The sequence below is a fragment of the Misgurnus anguillicaudatus genome, chromosome 21, assembly GCF_027580225.2.
Source record: "Misgurnus anguillicaudatus chromosome 21, ASM2758022v2, whole genome shotgun sequence".
Classification (NCBI taxonomy): Eukaryota; Metazoa; Chordata; class Actinopteri; order Cypriniformes; family Cobitidae; genus Misgurnus; species Misgurnus anguillicaudatus.
Window position 1 is genome coordinate 8,117,130 of NC_073357.2, and position 14,589 is coordinate 8,131,718.

Sequence of the window (14,589 nt, forward strand, 5' to 3'; positions counted from 1 at the left end):
AATGCTGATTCCAAAAAGTTTCAGACGCAGGTCTTGCAAAGTGTACTAGATTAGACTTGTGCATGCACACAGGCATTCAACGCATGTGCATTGCGACAAATGGCAATAAATAGCCTAGCTAGCCTCAGCACACCTGCCTGGAAGTTTGTAGGATGCTTAGTAACCCCCTTAATCAGCTGTTATAGGTGGGTTTGATTAGGGTTGGAGCTAAACTCTGCAGGACACCGGCCCCCCAGGGTCGAGTTTGGGTACCCCTGCTGTAAAATAGCAAATGATGTTTTTATGCCTAGTAGCGCTTCATTTTCTTGGTGAAAAATTATGTCATTAGATAGCCTGTCTTGCATTTTTATCTAAAAAATCAGATATACTGTTAGTCTTCATATAACTTTCAGAGGTGGATTTCCAGACAGGGCATATCAAAATGCTGCCATACTTTAAAAACATCTTGTACTAACATATCTTAACATATATCAGTGTCATTGTTTTGTCTCAAGATGCACACCAGTATTGTTTTTTGTATGTTTGTAAAAACAACTTAAATGTCCTAATATAGCTAAGGTCTAGTCCTGTATTCATCTATCCTGTCTGGGAAACCGCCCCTCAGAGTCCATATTAACCATCAGTGATTTTTTCAAGCAAGATTTTCAAGACTGTACAAGAAAGTACCAAACATTATGTACAATTGAACAAAACTGTTGACAATAAAGCTTTTTGCTTCACTATGGTTCAAGCCCTGTCTTTGTCAGGAGGTAGTTGTCAAATTGTCCTTTCCCCAATGCGTATAGATCAACTTCTATAGACTAACCGTTTCTGCTATGAATATAGCCATTAATGCTGTAATGGGGTTAAGAATGAATAAATAAATAAATATTCTTTATACAAGCACTCAGTCTTCATTTAAACCCTCTGTGTTTTTTCTGCACATCAGTTCCGCCTGTAATTTTGAAGCTGGATGAGCCGGAGCGCCGCCATCACACCTGTATCGAGTTCACCGTGAGGGGATTCCCTCATCCCACACTGCGCTGGTTTCACAAGGACCGGGAGATCCTGCAGAGTGAATACATCTACACGGAGATGGCGCACTACCAAGATTACTTGGAAGGCTGCTTGATTTTAGAGAACCCAACACATTATGACAATGGAAACTACACGCTGGTAGCCACAAACACTCTGGGTTCAGTCACTAAAACCGTGCACGGCTATTTCTTAGATCCACCTGACTATGAAGGTACATGTGCTCTGTGTTATTTAGATGTTTATTAAATTATTTACCGTATCATAAGATTTGTGTGACTGCTAGGTTTCAAATGAGAGAATTGGGCATAATTATTTGGGAAAAACGTAAGAATATGTGACCCTGGACAACTAAACCAGCCCATGTGGCAAAAAATAAATTTATTTGGCCAAAAATATGTTTTAAATATATGCTAAATACATTTTGTAGAAAGTAAAGCTTACACTCTAAAATGGCTGGGTTATTTTTGACCCATAATGGGTAAATATTGGACAGAACACGTGCTGGGTTAAAAATGACCCAATGTTGGGTTGTTGTTATGCAACCATGGGGTATAATAACCCAACAGTTGGATTAAAAAAAACAGCATTGGGTCAATTTTTAACCCAGCACGTGTTCTGTCCAATATTTACCCTTTATAGGTCAAAAATAACCCAGCCATTTTTAGAGTGTAATTAAATATATTTTTGAATTTGAAAATAGATTTAGTTTTAACCATCATATATTAGAATATATTTCAAAATGTATTTCAGGGGCAACAAATACATTTCTATTTTACAAAAATCAATTAAATGTTTTTTAAATGTATTAGTATGTATAAAATATACAATTATAAGTATATTTTTGCAGTTAAAACATTTTCAAACCTGTTATGTTTACAGTAAATTTATGTAGCCTAAAGTTTTTCTTTCAATGCAACGTGAATATAAATGCTTCAAAAAATGTATTTTTTAATATATTTCAAAATGGCCAAAAATATATTGGTAAAAAATTATAATTTTATTTCAGCATAAATATTTTTTGTATGTGTTTAAATATATTTGAAATTCTATTTGAAAAAAAAAATACTTTTTTTGCTGTATGGGGTCATAAGTCAGATGGGTATATTTGTAGCAATAGCCAACAATACATCGGATGGGTCAAAATTATCTTTTTCTTGTATGATAAAAATCATTAGAATATTAAAGGAACAGCATGTAAGAAATGTATATCAATTAATCATAAAATGGCCCTGATATGTGACTAGACATTAAGAAATAATTTTCATTTCAAATACTTTCATCACTGACAACAGTGGTCCGGCCAGGATATTGTCATTTAAAAAGTGGAGTTGCAGCCCTCAATTGATGTTTATGTTGTCATGTTGTGTATTGGCCACCAGTAGTGTGATTGCAGTACCAGTTTTAGCCACAAGTTTTGTGATTGCAGTACCAGTTTGGCCACAATCCTACATACTGTATCATGTTCCATGAAGATATATTTTTTTAATTTCCTACCGTATAAAATTTTTATTCATCATTAGTAATATGTTTTGCTAAGGACTTCATTTGGGCAACTTTAAAGGCGATTTTCTCAGTATTTTGATTTTTTTTGCATCCTCAGATTCCAGATTTTCAAATAGCTATATCTCGACCAAATATTGTCCTATCATAACTTCCCATACATCAATGGGAAGCTTATTTATTCAAATATCAGATCTCAATAAAAATATGACCCTTATGACTGGTTTTGTGGTCTAGGGCCATATATACATTTCATTGTAATATTATTTGGATTTTATGCATAAATATGTATATTTGAAAGGTTTTCCATTTTTTAATTTTTGCTTTTCTCTCCATATGTGCTGTCATTTTAAAAGGCATAACTGAGTATGGTAAGTATGTCTCTTTCTTGTCTTTGTACTAGAAGTACTGGCTTTGTTAAAACAAAAAATGGAAATGTATGTTCTTCTATAACTGTAGAAAATACACTATTGTCTATTAAAGAGAACATTGATGGATTCATTCAAACAATATTTGAGCCGCTCCACTTAAACGCACCTATCCATCACTATATAAAACCATGCCCCATCTTATACTGGAATTCTGCCTGTGTCCGTAAAAGAAACTGAACTCTGTACTCGATCTGTTCAAGAGTTCAACCTCAAACTACAGTTTACAGAGATTCAGTGGGCGTCGTGATGAATTTTAAAACGTAAGGTCGAATGAAAGAGGGCTCTATGTGAGATGCATAGAGACTTCAGGTTAGTTGAGTTGTTTTCTGGGCCAAAGGAAGATGGTGTTCGTGCCTGGGGTGCATGATGCTTCACCTTTGCCATAACAGCTCAATTAAATGTCTCAATCTCTCTCTGACATCCGTAAACATGCAACGCTGACACTGACTTCTGAACCCAACCTGATGAAAGCATTTCTGTTTACGCAGTGGGTTTCAGGTACAGCCGTGCATTTAGCTGAGACCTGTGTTTAACAGTATTTAGTAACGAGTGAAATAAATGGAAAAAAATAATAATTTTACTCTTCCCAATTGTGAAACTGTTTATTTTTGTTTCCTATAGTTCCAACGCCTGAAGATGAGTCGAAGAGACCGGAGGAGGACTCATTTGGGGTAGGACCCCCTTACATTTCTTAAAGCACAGTTTTACAAAAAAAGACTTTATTTTTTGATCCAGTTGTGGTGACTTTGGATGTCCAAAGTAAACCAAAAGTAAAAATAACTTACCATTTAAATAGTCTTTACAACCCAGTCCTCTGAATCGTATCCACTTCCAGATTTGTGACTTCATGTGACTTCATTGATGATAATGAATATTTTTTGGGGTGTACTGTTCCTTTAAGTCTAACTTTATTTCTTTTTGAATATATTTAAATAAGTACAGTTGTGTCATTGACCCTACTTTCTTTTGTAGATGTCGATCGCCGTGCTTCTGGCTGGATTCGGTTGCGTGTTCCTCGTTGTTATTTTCGTCCTTATCAACAAATACAGCAGACGTAACAAATTCGGGATAAAAAGTAAGTGACAGATTATTGTTTAAAGTTCTCCTGCTGTTAAAATGCATTAAAATGCTTTGTTCCCGGTGGAAAAGCAGAAATATCAAGAATATCGAATGCTTTGTACTCTTTCCCGAAGCAAAGGCAACGCCACACACGATGCATTTTGTCGGTATTTCAGCTGTCAGTCATCCCGAGGGACTGTGTAAGATAATAAGCGTTCTTTGCTTTGGTCTTGGACTATGTTTAGCGCCTGCTTTTAAACAGTGGTCTGGCACATCATGAGTCAGATAGGGTTTGGTTTTTTGCTGTGTGGGTTTGTGTGAATAGATTTTGAGTTAAATGCATCCTTCAGTCTCAGACCTTGGGGAAGCAGTTGGCGGAAATGCCTGCAAATCTTTGTTTTCTTAGCCTGGCTTCTTCTTGGTAATATTACAGTTTATACCATGGTATTATAGTTTACATCACTGTGGATTGAGTGTTGACATAGCTGCACTGAATTTGTTTTAAGAGTAGGCGGTATGCCTAAAATATACCATGCTATAAGTGATTATATATCAAATACATGCAGTACTATATTACATTAATAATGAAGTAACGTTGGACTGGATATCAGTAAACACAGAACGGATGGACATTTGGTGTGATGTACAGTTTTTTTTTTTTTTGAAAACGTATTAAATGGTTCATAGTTTAATAAACCATGTCTATTTTGGGATAGTCCAGGGAATTAAATGCTCTACAAATGAAAGCATCTTGATCTTTACTTTATTGTGCCCTCTTTTAATTCAGAATTGGACTTTAAATAATTGATTTTTAATTACAGATCATTTGGATTCAATGCAAAAAGGATTCACACAACACTGTAAAAAGTGAATGTTGGATTAACATTACTTAAATTGCTAACACAGCCCATTCTCATGATTTGCATATAAATAGCACACAGTGTGAAAAGTCGTGCAATACATACAGCAAATTTCAATTCTGCGTACATATGACACAACCTTCCTGTTCACTTAATATGGCGGATCTTTTCGTGTCGTTTTATGTGTTGGTTTCTCTCTTTTTTCAGTTTTTTTACCATTATCACCTGAGTTTGGGGTTAGAACAACTTTTTTTTACATAAAATGACATCCATGTAGAACCCTATGTGTTAAATAATATCCTAAAGCAAATCCCAAATCTAAACTCATGTTTGAAAAAATCATTTTCCTGGCTAAAATATGAAAGTTTTTTTTATGTATGAGGATATATAAAATATAAAATTATAAGTATATTTTTGCAGTTGAAAAGTTTTCAAACCTGTTATGTTTACTTTAAATTTATGTAGCCTACATTTTTTCTTTCAATGCAACGTAAATATAAATGCTTCAAAATATAGATTTTTAAAATATATTTCAAAATATATAAAAAATGACCAAAAATATATTGGTAAAAATCCATTTTTGTAAACATATTTCAAATTTTATTTCAGCACAAATATTTTTTGTATTTTTTTAAGTTACATTTGATTTTTAATTTTTTTTTTCTGTATGGGAGTTATAAGTCAAACTGCTATATTTGTAGCAATAGCCAACAATACATTGGATGGGTAAAAATTATCTTTTCATTAGGTTATTAAGTAAAGATCATCTTTGATGAGGATATTTTTAAAATATATTTGGGCAACTTTAAAGGCGATTTTCTCAATATTTAGATTTTTTTGCACCCTCGGATTCCAGATTTTCAAATAACTGTATCTCGACCAAATATTGTCCTATAAAGCAATATGGCAATCAATACACCTTGAAACTAACGTTATACAACTATACAACTTGATTCATTTTCACAAGGGACCATGTTGTTGGTGCTATTAGGTTTAAAAATAAATGTTTTTCTACTTTTATGATGGCTTAAAAGCGCGTTTTGGCATCTAAAATCAAGGAGCAGGTGTAACGAACAAAAACTAGACAACAGCGTTTTTGCGCACGTATTTGTAGAAAATGTGGATGATATATTACTGTGTGTTACAGCTTAAAGACACGTTGTAGCAAAAAAAAACTTTCACAGAGATAAATATTTTAATATTAACGTACCTATCTTCTGTCAGCAGTGGCACCAGTCGAAATTCAAAATGCCTCGTGACGTGAGACAGATTTTAACCCAACTGGCTTGGTTGTTATAGAAATAACCCAATACACGTTAAGATTAACCCAACAGAAAAACCAATTTTTTTTAAACCCACTTGTTGGGTAAAACAAATAACCCAATGTTTTTTTCGAGTGTATCATGCCGATGGAAAGGCTTTGGTTTACGCAAAGCTCATCTCCCACCCCCTAACTTTTTCTTCTGTTTGTGTCATAACATTAAGCCCTTCTCGCTGGTTTGCGACCGTCCTACGAGAGACTATGAGCTCCATTCACTTCGAGAGCGACGCCTCATTTTGTTTCAAGATCATTGGCAAGGTTGAAGAGGCATAAAAGACATGACACTCGGAGAGTGACGTCAATACCGGCTCCTTTCAGCACCCTGGCCTTCCCACAATAGACCACTTGTCCTGTTTTTCTCTTCAAATCAGCTGGAGGTCTTAGGCAGCCATTACCTCAGATTGAGCCGCATTGGATTTTTGCCTCGCTCAATCATTCTGAAGCCCTTTTTTTGCCGTCGGTGTTTGATCACTGACTATTTTGGGGCAGCCAGTAAAATCTGATTTGGTCTGTGTGCCTCTCTCTGTCTTTGTTTAGACCTTTGGATTGCTATTAAATCATCACATAATAGACGGATGTTGGGACCATGAATTTGATCGCATTTCCAGCCTGGTTGCTCTTCTGTCACGATTCCATTGTTAGTGTTTTATCACGGAGTGCCTCATTTTTTACTTTAGTGCTTGTAATTGTGGGCTTGGAGTGTTGCTTAGATTTCAGAGAAGAAAATATAAACGATCGATAAGAGTTTGTGTATTCTAAATTGAAGACCATTACCAGCTGACCCTTGGAAACTTCTTAAAAAATGTTGCACTGGAATAAAACGACTAAGACTTATACAACTTAATGGAATTTATGGATTTATCAAAGTTATTTAATATTACCCAAAATGCTGTAGCAAGACCTGCACTGAAAAAAATTGCAGCATGAAGTTTAAACAACTTTATTATGCAAGACAATTTAAAGTTTTGGTTTGTGATAAGTTCATATAACAAAAAAAAAAACAAATTGAAAATACCTGGGTCAAGCCGACCAAGGGCACACAAGGAAATTAAGTTTGAGTTTGGAAGAGCAGTTTAAAGAACATACTGTAGAAAAACCTCATGATTTCAGATGAAAGAATACAAAATTTATCAACAAAAATCTATGTGAAATCTCTCTTTACCTTCTCAAGGGGCATGGACAACTAGAACACTGAAGAAAATGTGAGTGGTGCTTGCAGTGGCAAAACTCAGGTCACAAAATGTTACAATAGCGTTAACGAGCCAAAGAGCCCACTCCCATGTCTCTACGATGTTCTGATGCAGAGATATAGCTCTTAAAAATGGTTGCTAGAGTATTCTCATTTGTTTGTGGGGAGTGAATTGTCATCCACCAAAGTTTATATTTCAAGCCATAAAAGGAATCATTTATGATTACTCGTGATTTTTTATTTAAGTTTGCAGTAGTTTTAAGCTACTTTAAATTACCATGAATTTACCAGAATGAATTTACCAGTAAATACAAAAATGTGCTGTTCACACATGCAGTGACGTTCCGTCTTTTTACCAGTAAGACATCATTCACACATCAGTATCAAAATATCGATAAACTCTGAGAGAAAGCGGAAGTTATCTGTGGCGCGCGGCCGGCGAGCTCCGTCCGTGTCGTATTTGTAAACGGCGGGTTATGACTTAATATCCACGGTCCGTATTTTGTTGTTTTCACATCTGTGGCAAACAGTCGCGAAGTTGCTCGTGACCAAACAACATTGCGTTAGGCGGCGTCAAACGGAACCTGCCCGTTTGCACATTAGGCTTCACAGATGGTGTGCTAAGGACGTCGGCAATTTGGCAATTAGATGGTAAGCTGTTTTAAACAACTTTGGTGAAGAAATGTGGATGTTAACTTCAGGTGTGCTCGACTTTTAAGCAACATGTGTGTGGAAACGTCCGTAAACAGTCTGGGGGAAACCGCGTCACCTGTATAAAAAACTTTCTGATTGGCCCGATCTGTCAGCGCGGTCTGACGTCGTCCGTTTTAAATGCCGGTAATGCTATATTTTTCGTTCACACACAGCGCTTACCGGTAAATTACTGGTAATCTTACAACCTGTCTTACTGGTAAATTGGGAGCACTGATTTACCGGAAAGGTTCTGTTCACACATGACATGTTAACTGCAATTTACCAGTAAATTACCAGTAAAGACTGTATGTGTGAAAGGGACTATTGTCATGTATTGGTCACACATTTCTTACACCCAGAGTTCTCTATGTTGCCCTCAGGTTGTCTAAATAATAGATATAAATACTCCTTTGTTTTGAGTGCAATCAGATTACTAAATAAGTCTTAAAGGTATTTATTAAGGGTTTCTTTAGGATTTTTTTGTATTTTTGTAATTTGTATGTACTGTTATTTATTATTATGAAGTATTGTATGTGTCAGTTTGTCGTCTGTTTAAATTAAATTGCCCTTAAAGGGATCTTAATAAAGCTTGACCTTGCAAGCTTGACCTTGATTACTCAACTGTTTTGTCCTATTGTCTTACCATTGTCGCTTCGGTTTAGGGTTAGATTTACATAAAATTATATCCTTACCCAAACCCAACTCTAAACCTAACGCCAGGCGACAATGTTTTCAAATTTAGAAAATATAAAAAAAAAGTTATCAGAAAATATAGTATAAACCAATACTTAAAGTGACATCCTAAGGCAAACACCAAATCTTACCCTAAACCGAAGCAAAAAATGGTTTGAAAATAGGAAAAAGCAGTTGAGTAATCAATACGTGACAATGACACATAAACAGAAATTTGTGATACGATCACGAAAAAACACGGAAAATTGTAAAAGAATCAAAAAATGACGTGACTATAGGTACTTTATTTTGTGAAACTGGGTAGCTCAAGGCCACTAGGATGCAACCTCAGGTCATGACTATGATAAAATCTAGCTAGTTTAAAAAACGTTAGTTTAGCGAAGAAACAGTTGCTAGCTACCAACTACCATGCAAAACCAACTTTGCCCACAGGTGTCATCATTTTTTACAGTTTGGAGCCGTTGCAAACCTGGCGGCCCAGTGGTGCGACTTCCTTATAAAGAAATTCCTTATAAAGAATTTTTTTCTTAGTTTACAACTGACAGTTAATGGACAGGGGATGATGCGTCTGACAAAATTTAAGTCTTGTATGTGGTCATTTACGTGACCTGTTCTTCACAATAGCTGCCTATTTCTGTCATTATTATGTCTGTCATTAACAACTAATATGATGCTAAATTTGGAAATTACCACAATCCTGCTGTAAATAAAACCCAATAATTCAGTCCAATTTTTTCTACAGGGTTTTAGAGAAAAATATGCTTCATAAGAGATGGAACTGCCTCATTTTCCCAATCAACTAAATAGGGAATCTTGCTGCTCTTTCAACAAAAGGGGCTTAATGGTTGTAAATTTGACGTTTAAAGGGTTAGTTCACCCAAAATTAAAATTCTGTCATTATTTACTCCAATCTTGGATAGATGTACTTTTTCTGCTGAACACAAGCATTGATTTCCATAGTAGGAAAACAAAATACTATGGAAGTCAAAGGTGCTCAAAACTGTTTTGTTACAAACAATGCACAAAATATCTTCTGTTGTCTTTAACAGAGCAAACAAATCTATACAAGTTTGTAGCCACATTAGGGTGACTAAATGCTGAATTTTTGGGTGAGTGATCCCTTTGAAGGCGGAGTCCACGATGTTTGAAAAACGTGTTGGAAAAGGAGACGGGCCGACTACCAAAACACACTTATAGCCAATCAAATCAAATCAAATGCCGGGTTGCGTATGTGTGGGGCGGGTCTTTCAACAGAAGGTCCAGATTCTATTGGGGTAGGGGCGTGTTTGTATAGGTGATTTTAAATATCAACATTGGCTTTCAAACATCATGGACTCCGCCTTTAAGTTCCTGCTTTTTTGGTACAGCATACTACGATGAATTAAAGAGCCCCTATTACGTTGCTAAAATAACATTATTTGTGTATTTGGTGCAATGTGTCCTCGTGGTTTATGGTTTTAAAAACACATTATTTTCCACATACCGTACTTTATTTTTTCTCTTCTATGCACCGCCATTCTGAAACCATAGACTGTAAAAAAATATGCACGTAGTGTCCGAGATGACACCCATTGGTTTGTGAAGATCATTTTGAAGCTTAAAGTAGGCATTGCCTGCCGTCGCCATCTTGGCCGTGCGTCAAAACTGAAAATGAGTAAAGAGGCGGGACATGGGTGAAGCTGAGGTGGCTGGTTGCTGAAACCACGCCCGTCAACGTGAATCTAGTGACAGCAGTGGCTGTTCAACCGTCACTCAAGCGGCCACGCCCTTAATTAGGGAGAAGTTTAAGGCTTAGATAGCAATGAGTCGGCGGACCATCGGCGGTGCTCTGGCGGAAGTAAGCGTCATAAGGGCGTAATCGCAAACAGGTCTGACGGCGGACCACCGCGGCAGCCGCTTTTGCATAAATTAAGCAGTTGGTCCGCCGGCTGCATGCTGGCGGCATCTCGCAACAAATGAGAGTGACGTATTCGCCGGCAAAAGTTTCATCCCCGCCAGCGGGACGCACCTATAGCCGACAGCTTGGGGCTGGCGGCATATAGAAGCCATGCAGATATTTTTTGCTATCTGGGGTAAAGTTGGGCATTTTTAACACGGGAGTCTATGGGAATTGACTCTCTTTTGGAGCCAGCCTCTAGTGGCCAGTCGTTGAATTGCAGTTTAAGTCACTTCCATATTGGCTTCACTAGAGAGATCGGAAGGTTGCCCCTCGTCTGAAACGCATTGATTTGTAAAAGCTCATCGTTCTGAAAACTGCACTGTCCTCCGATTGGCCAGCTAATCTGTACATTGTGATTAGCCTGAATACCTCTGATGTCAGCTTTAAATGTGACGCTGCTTACCGTATTTGGAAGATTATCTCCCGCTTCAATACTATCAGGAAATAATATCGCCTTTACTACCTTATCAATACAAGCCGAATCTGATCCAGAAAATGCAGATGACCAAGCTGATCGATCAACTCTACCAGCGCGGTAACACGTAACAGATTGGTAAGGTAAGGTATTAACACATTAAAACCATGTCTTTATTTGTGATCTTAGAAGCAACAAACAACAAGCACTACTCTACACTGCGCAATACTTGTGTTTGAATCATGGTTTGAATCATTAAAATCTTTAAATATGAAAACATAGACTACTTACCGGCTGTGAGTCAGAAGCGGGTGGAATAATGATAATGTGCATTGAGTCCACATCAACCGGCTGTGGAAATAAACTGTTGCCTACAACCCTTGCGTTCTTTGTAGTCCAAGAAAAGAGATTTCAGTTGGAGACTAACACATACTTACACACCAAAGGAAATGTAAAATCATTTTCCCACAGTCATCCTAAATATTCCCTGTAGTTTCAAAGATATTTTACTAAGTTCAGTATTATTTCCTCATTTCCAGTCAGGACTTGATGCGATTGTAGTTCAAAGAGAGCTCTGTTTTATCTGCATTATGATCAGAGATTACATCCTGCATTAGATCTATAAATGAATAATATTTGTAATATAACTAAACTACGTGCTTCAGAAGCAGCAGTGTTCTTGGTTATATCTTAACATTGCCATTAGACATCTGAAATGTAATAAGATGCTTTTTGCTAAAGAGTTATGACTCACGATCGTAACATCAGTAATCGCATGTGACAGATTTTATTTTAGCTTCTCTACTAAAACTCCCCTGTGTTACCCCTCTACAGTCTTTGCCCTGATAGTTCACCTGCCTATTAAGATCTTATCAATTCTGTCATAAGGCCTTCCAACCTTCCCAGCTACATTACCGCAATAAGCCAAGGGCTATTTAACACACATCATCGAACACCGAAGATTTCACGCCCGACTGAGTCACCTCGCCCCGGCGAATGAAGCAGTCACACATAAACTTGCATGTGAAGACGGCCACAAACGTGTCTGTAGCAATCCCGACATGTCGTTTCTTTGACAGATGGGCATGCTGAAAGGCACCTGATATGGAACGATAATCACTTTTTGATGTCTAAATCACAGCAAAGGAATATCTAAAAATGCCCCCCCAACAGGAAAACATTTGTCTCCATTTTTATTGTTTTAACCCAAATTGGGTTTAATACATTTATAAAGAATGCATGGACATAAATGATACCTTAAATATTGCAAGTATAACAATCAACACCCCGGCGACCACCCTCATGGTGTGTTGCGCAGCTCCATAATTTTAAATCCAGTTTAATAACCCACAGACACCGATCTTCTTCCTGATGGAGTTGGTATGAAAGAGCTCTTATTTCCCACATAAGTAGCACATAGTAATAACACTTGACCCCACAACACTGTTCACAGACAGATACTGCCCATCTCAGCTCCATTATAAAGGGAACAGGGGACATTGATAAACAGCCTCTCCAAGGATGTCAGGCCCATTCTTTTCTTCTTAAGGGTGTGTGAAATGGAGATGAAGGTGTGTGTCATGCAGAGATGAGGGGGTCATTATCGGCCCCCCATAGGCGGTGCACTAAATCAGTTTCATGCCTGCGAAATGGCCGAATCCCTCTTGCAGTAACACTGTTAAAAGGTGACGCAATCTTTGATAATAATTGCGCCGAGCGTAAAGACAGTTTTAATGCCGTTAATTGTTTTATGCCTGTGAAAAGGCAATTAATTTGTTGTTGAATGTTCAAACCAAGGTCAGTATTCCCATTACAGACAGGATTGTTTTATTTTGGGCTTGTGTTCGTTAGCTGGATCAATCAAGGTAACAAGGTAACAAATCAAAGTTGCCCCATGGGAAGGTGCACTAGATAAGACAAAAGCAAACTCATAGTTAAAAAAGTGAAAAATTCGGCTTTCAAATGCAGTATACGGACGTAATCTACAATGTTTGTGTAACATGGCTTCTAGTGATTTTTTTGAAGGCATTTATCTTTCACTGTCTGTGACAAGCGTGCCGCACAAGCCCTAAAAAGTGAAGCCAAAACGTCTCGATCGCCCCCCAGTGACTGGTCCTACTACAGTTCATAAATGCCGCCTCCCCCATGTTATTCAATGGGACTTAAGACAAACTAAACAATTTAGTTACACTTCAATTATCTTTTTTCCGAAGCTGGTTTCTGTTATTTACTGTAATTTTATCACGCTGATGTATATTCAAGTGTTTGTTTTTAAAATAAGTTTGTTTTTAGTTAGTTATTTAATGCTATAAAACCGGTGGTGTGACGTCATGATAGACAGCTGTGATATGCGCAATCTGCGGGAGCGAGGGCGGGGCCTTGATTTTTGCCGTGTTACTTCCTGCTCACTACTGCGCAGGACTTGTCCCGAAATCGCTACTGCGCAGACTCAAGACGGCGATGTCAGCGGCGTATCGAGACACTGGCGGCTTCACTTTTCACCAATGGAAGAGAGCTTTTTCAATTTTTAGCATAGTTTTATTGCTGTCATTATAAAATGTCCTTGGTTATCTTGGTTATTTGTTCTAGTTTATTAGACTGGATATTGTGGTGGCCTATCTTTTTTAAATCCCTTTACTTAAGGACATTTATACAAATAACCTGTTTAAGGACCAAAATGGTTGTTCACACTATGGTATATAACAGGGGTGGCAAACGTCGGTCCTGGAGAGCTGCACTCCTGCAGATTTTAGCTCCAACCCTGATTAAATCTCACCTGTGTGTAGCTTTCTAGTAACTTTTAGACCTTGATTCACCTCTTCAGGTGTGTTTGATTAGAGCTGGAGCTAAACTCTGCAGGACTGCGGCTCTTCAGGGGCCGGTTGCACCAGCTGTGCGTAAGTTACAACGTAGCCTAGTTACGACGTTCAGATTCCCACGGGTCCTTGAAATCCTTGACAGTTTGTGAATCTGGGGGGGGGGTTCAAGGCCCTGGGAAGTTTTTGAAAATATGCATACATAGATACAGGTAATTCAAAGTGCTTGAATCTTTTTTATGCAAGAAGTTTTCTGGAAAAAAAATCGTAAAAATCATAAAAGTTCTAGACTTTTGAAGAACAAGTGCTAAACTGTTCACTTTAAATGCTTATATCTTGTATGCCAATGTTGATCCATACCTGCGATTCTCTTACCATACTTCCTGCATCCTTGTAACGCTGTCTTTGGCTATATTTTAGATAGTGATATACTTTCTAGCCCCGCGTCACCCTGCCTTTGTCGTTAAGCCTCACCATTGGTTGAATTTGATATACCCATTCAAACGCACTTACACCGGAGGCATCCCCAAAGTGTCACCACAGTAACGCAGCGCGAGTTCCCTCGAAAGGGAATTGTAACAATGTATCTTAAAAATGTAACACGATGTAATCTTGCTTTCACTTGAAATGTATCCCCACATTTAGTCCTTGAATTT

General features: G+C 37.5%; 1 protein-coding gene across 2 annotated transcripts in view; it reads left to right on the plus strand.

Moving 5' to 3' along the window:
* The window catches only part of ntrk3b (neurotrophic tyrosine kinase, receptor, type 3b), a 172,022-nt gene that overhangs the window by 90,256 nt on the left and 67,177 nt on the right, over positions 1-14,589 (plus strand). For both annotated transcript variants that reach the window (XM_055185574.2, XM_055185643.2), the window contains exons 8-11: positions 929-1,228; positions 2,874-2,888; positions 3,570-3,619; positions 3,921-4,023. In XM_055185574.2, coding sequence (XP_055041549.1) covers positions 929-1,228; positions 2,874-2,888; positions 3,570-3,619; positions 3,921-4,023 — 468 coding nt within the window. The remainder of the gene's footprint in view (positions 1-928; positions 1,229-2,873; positions 2,889-3,569; positions 3,620-3,920; positions 4,024-14,589) is intronic.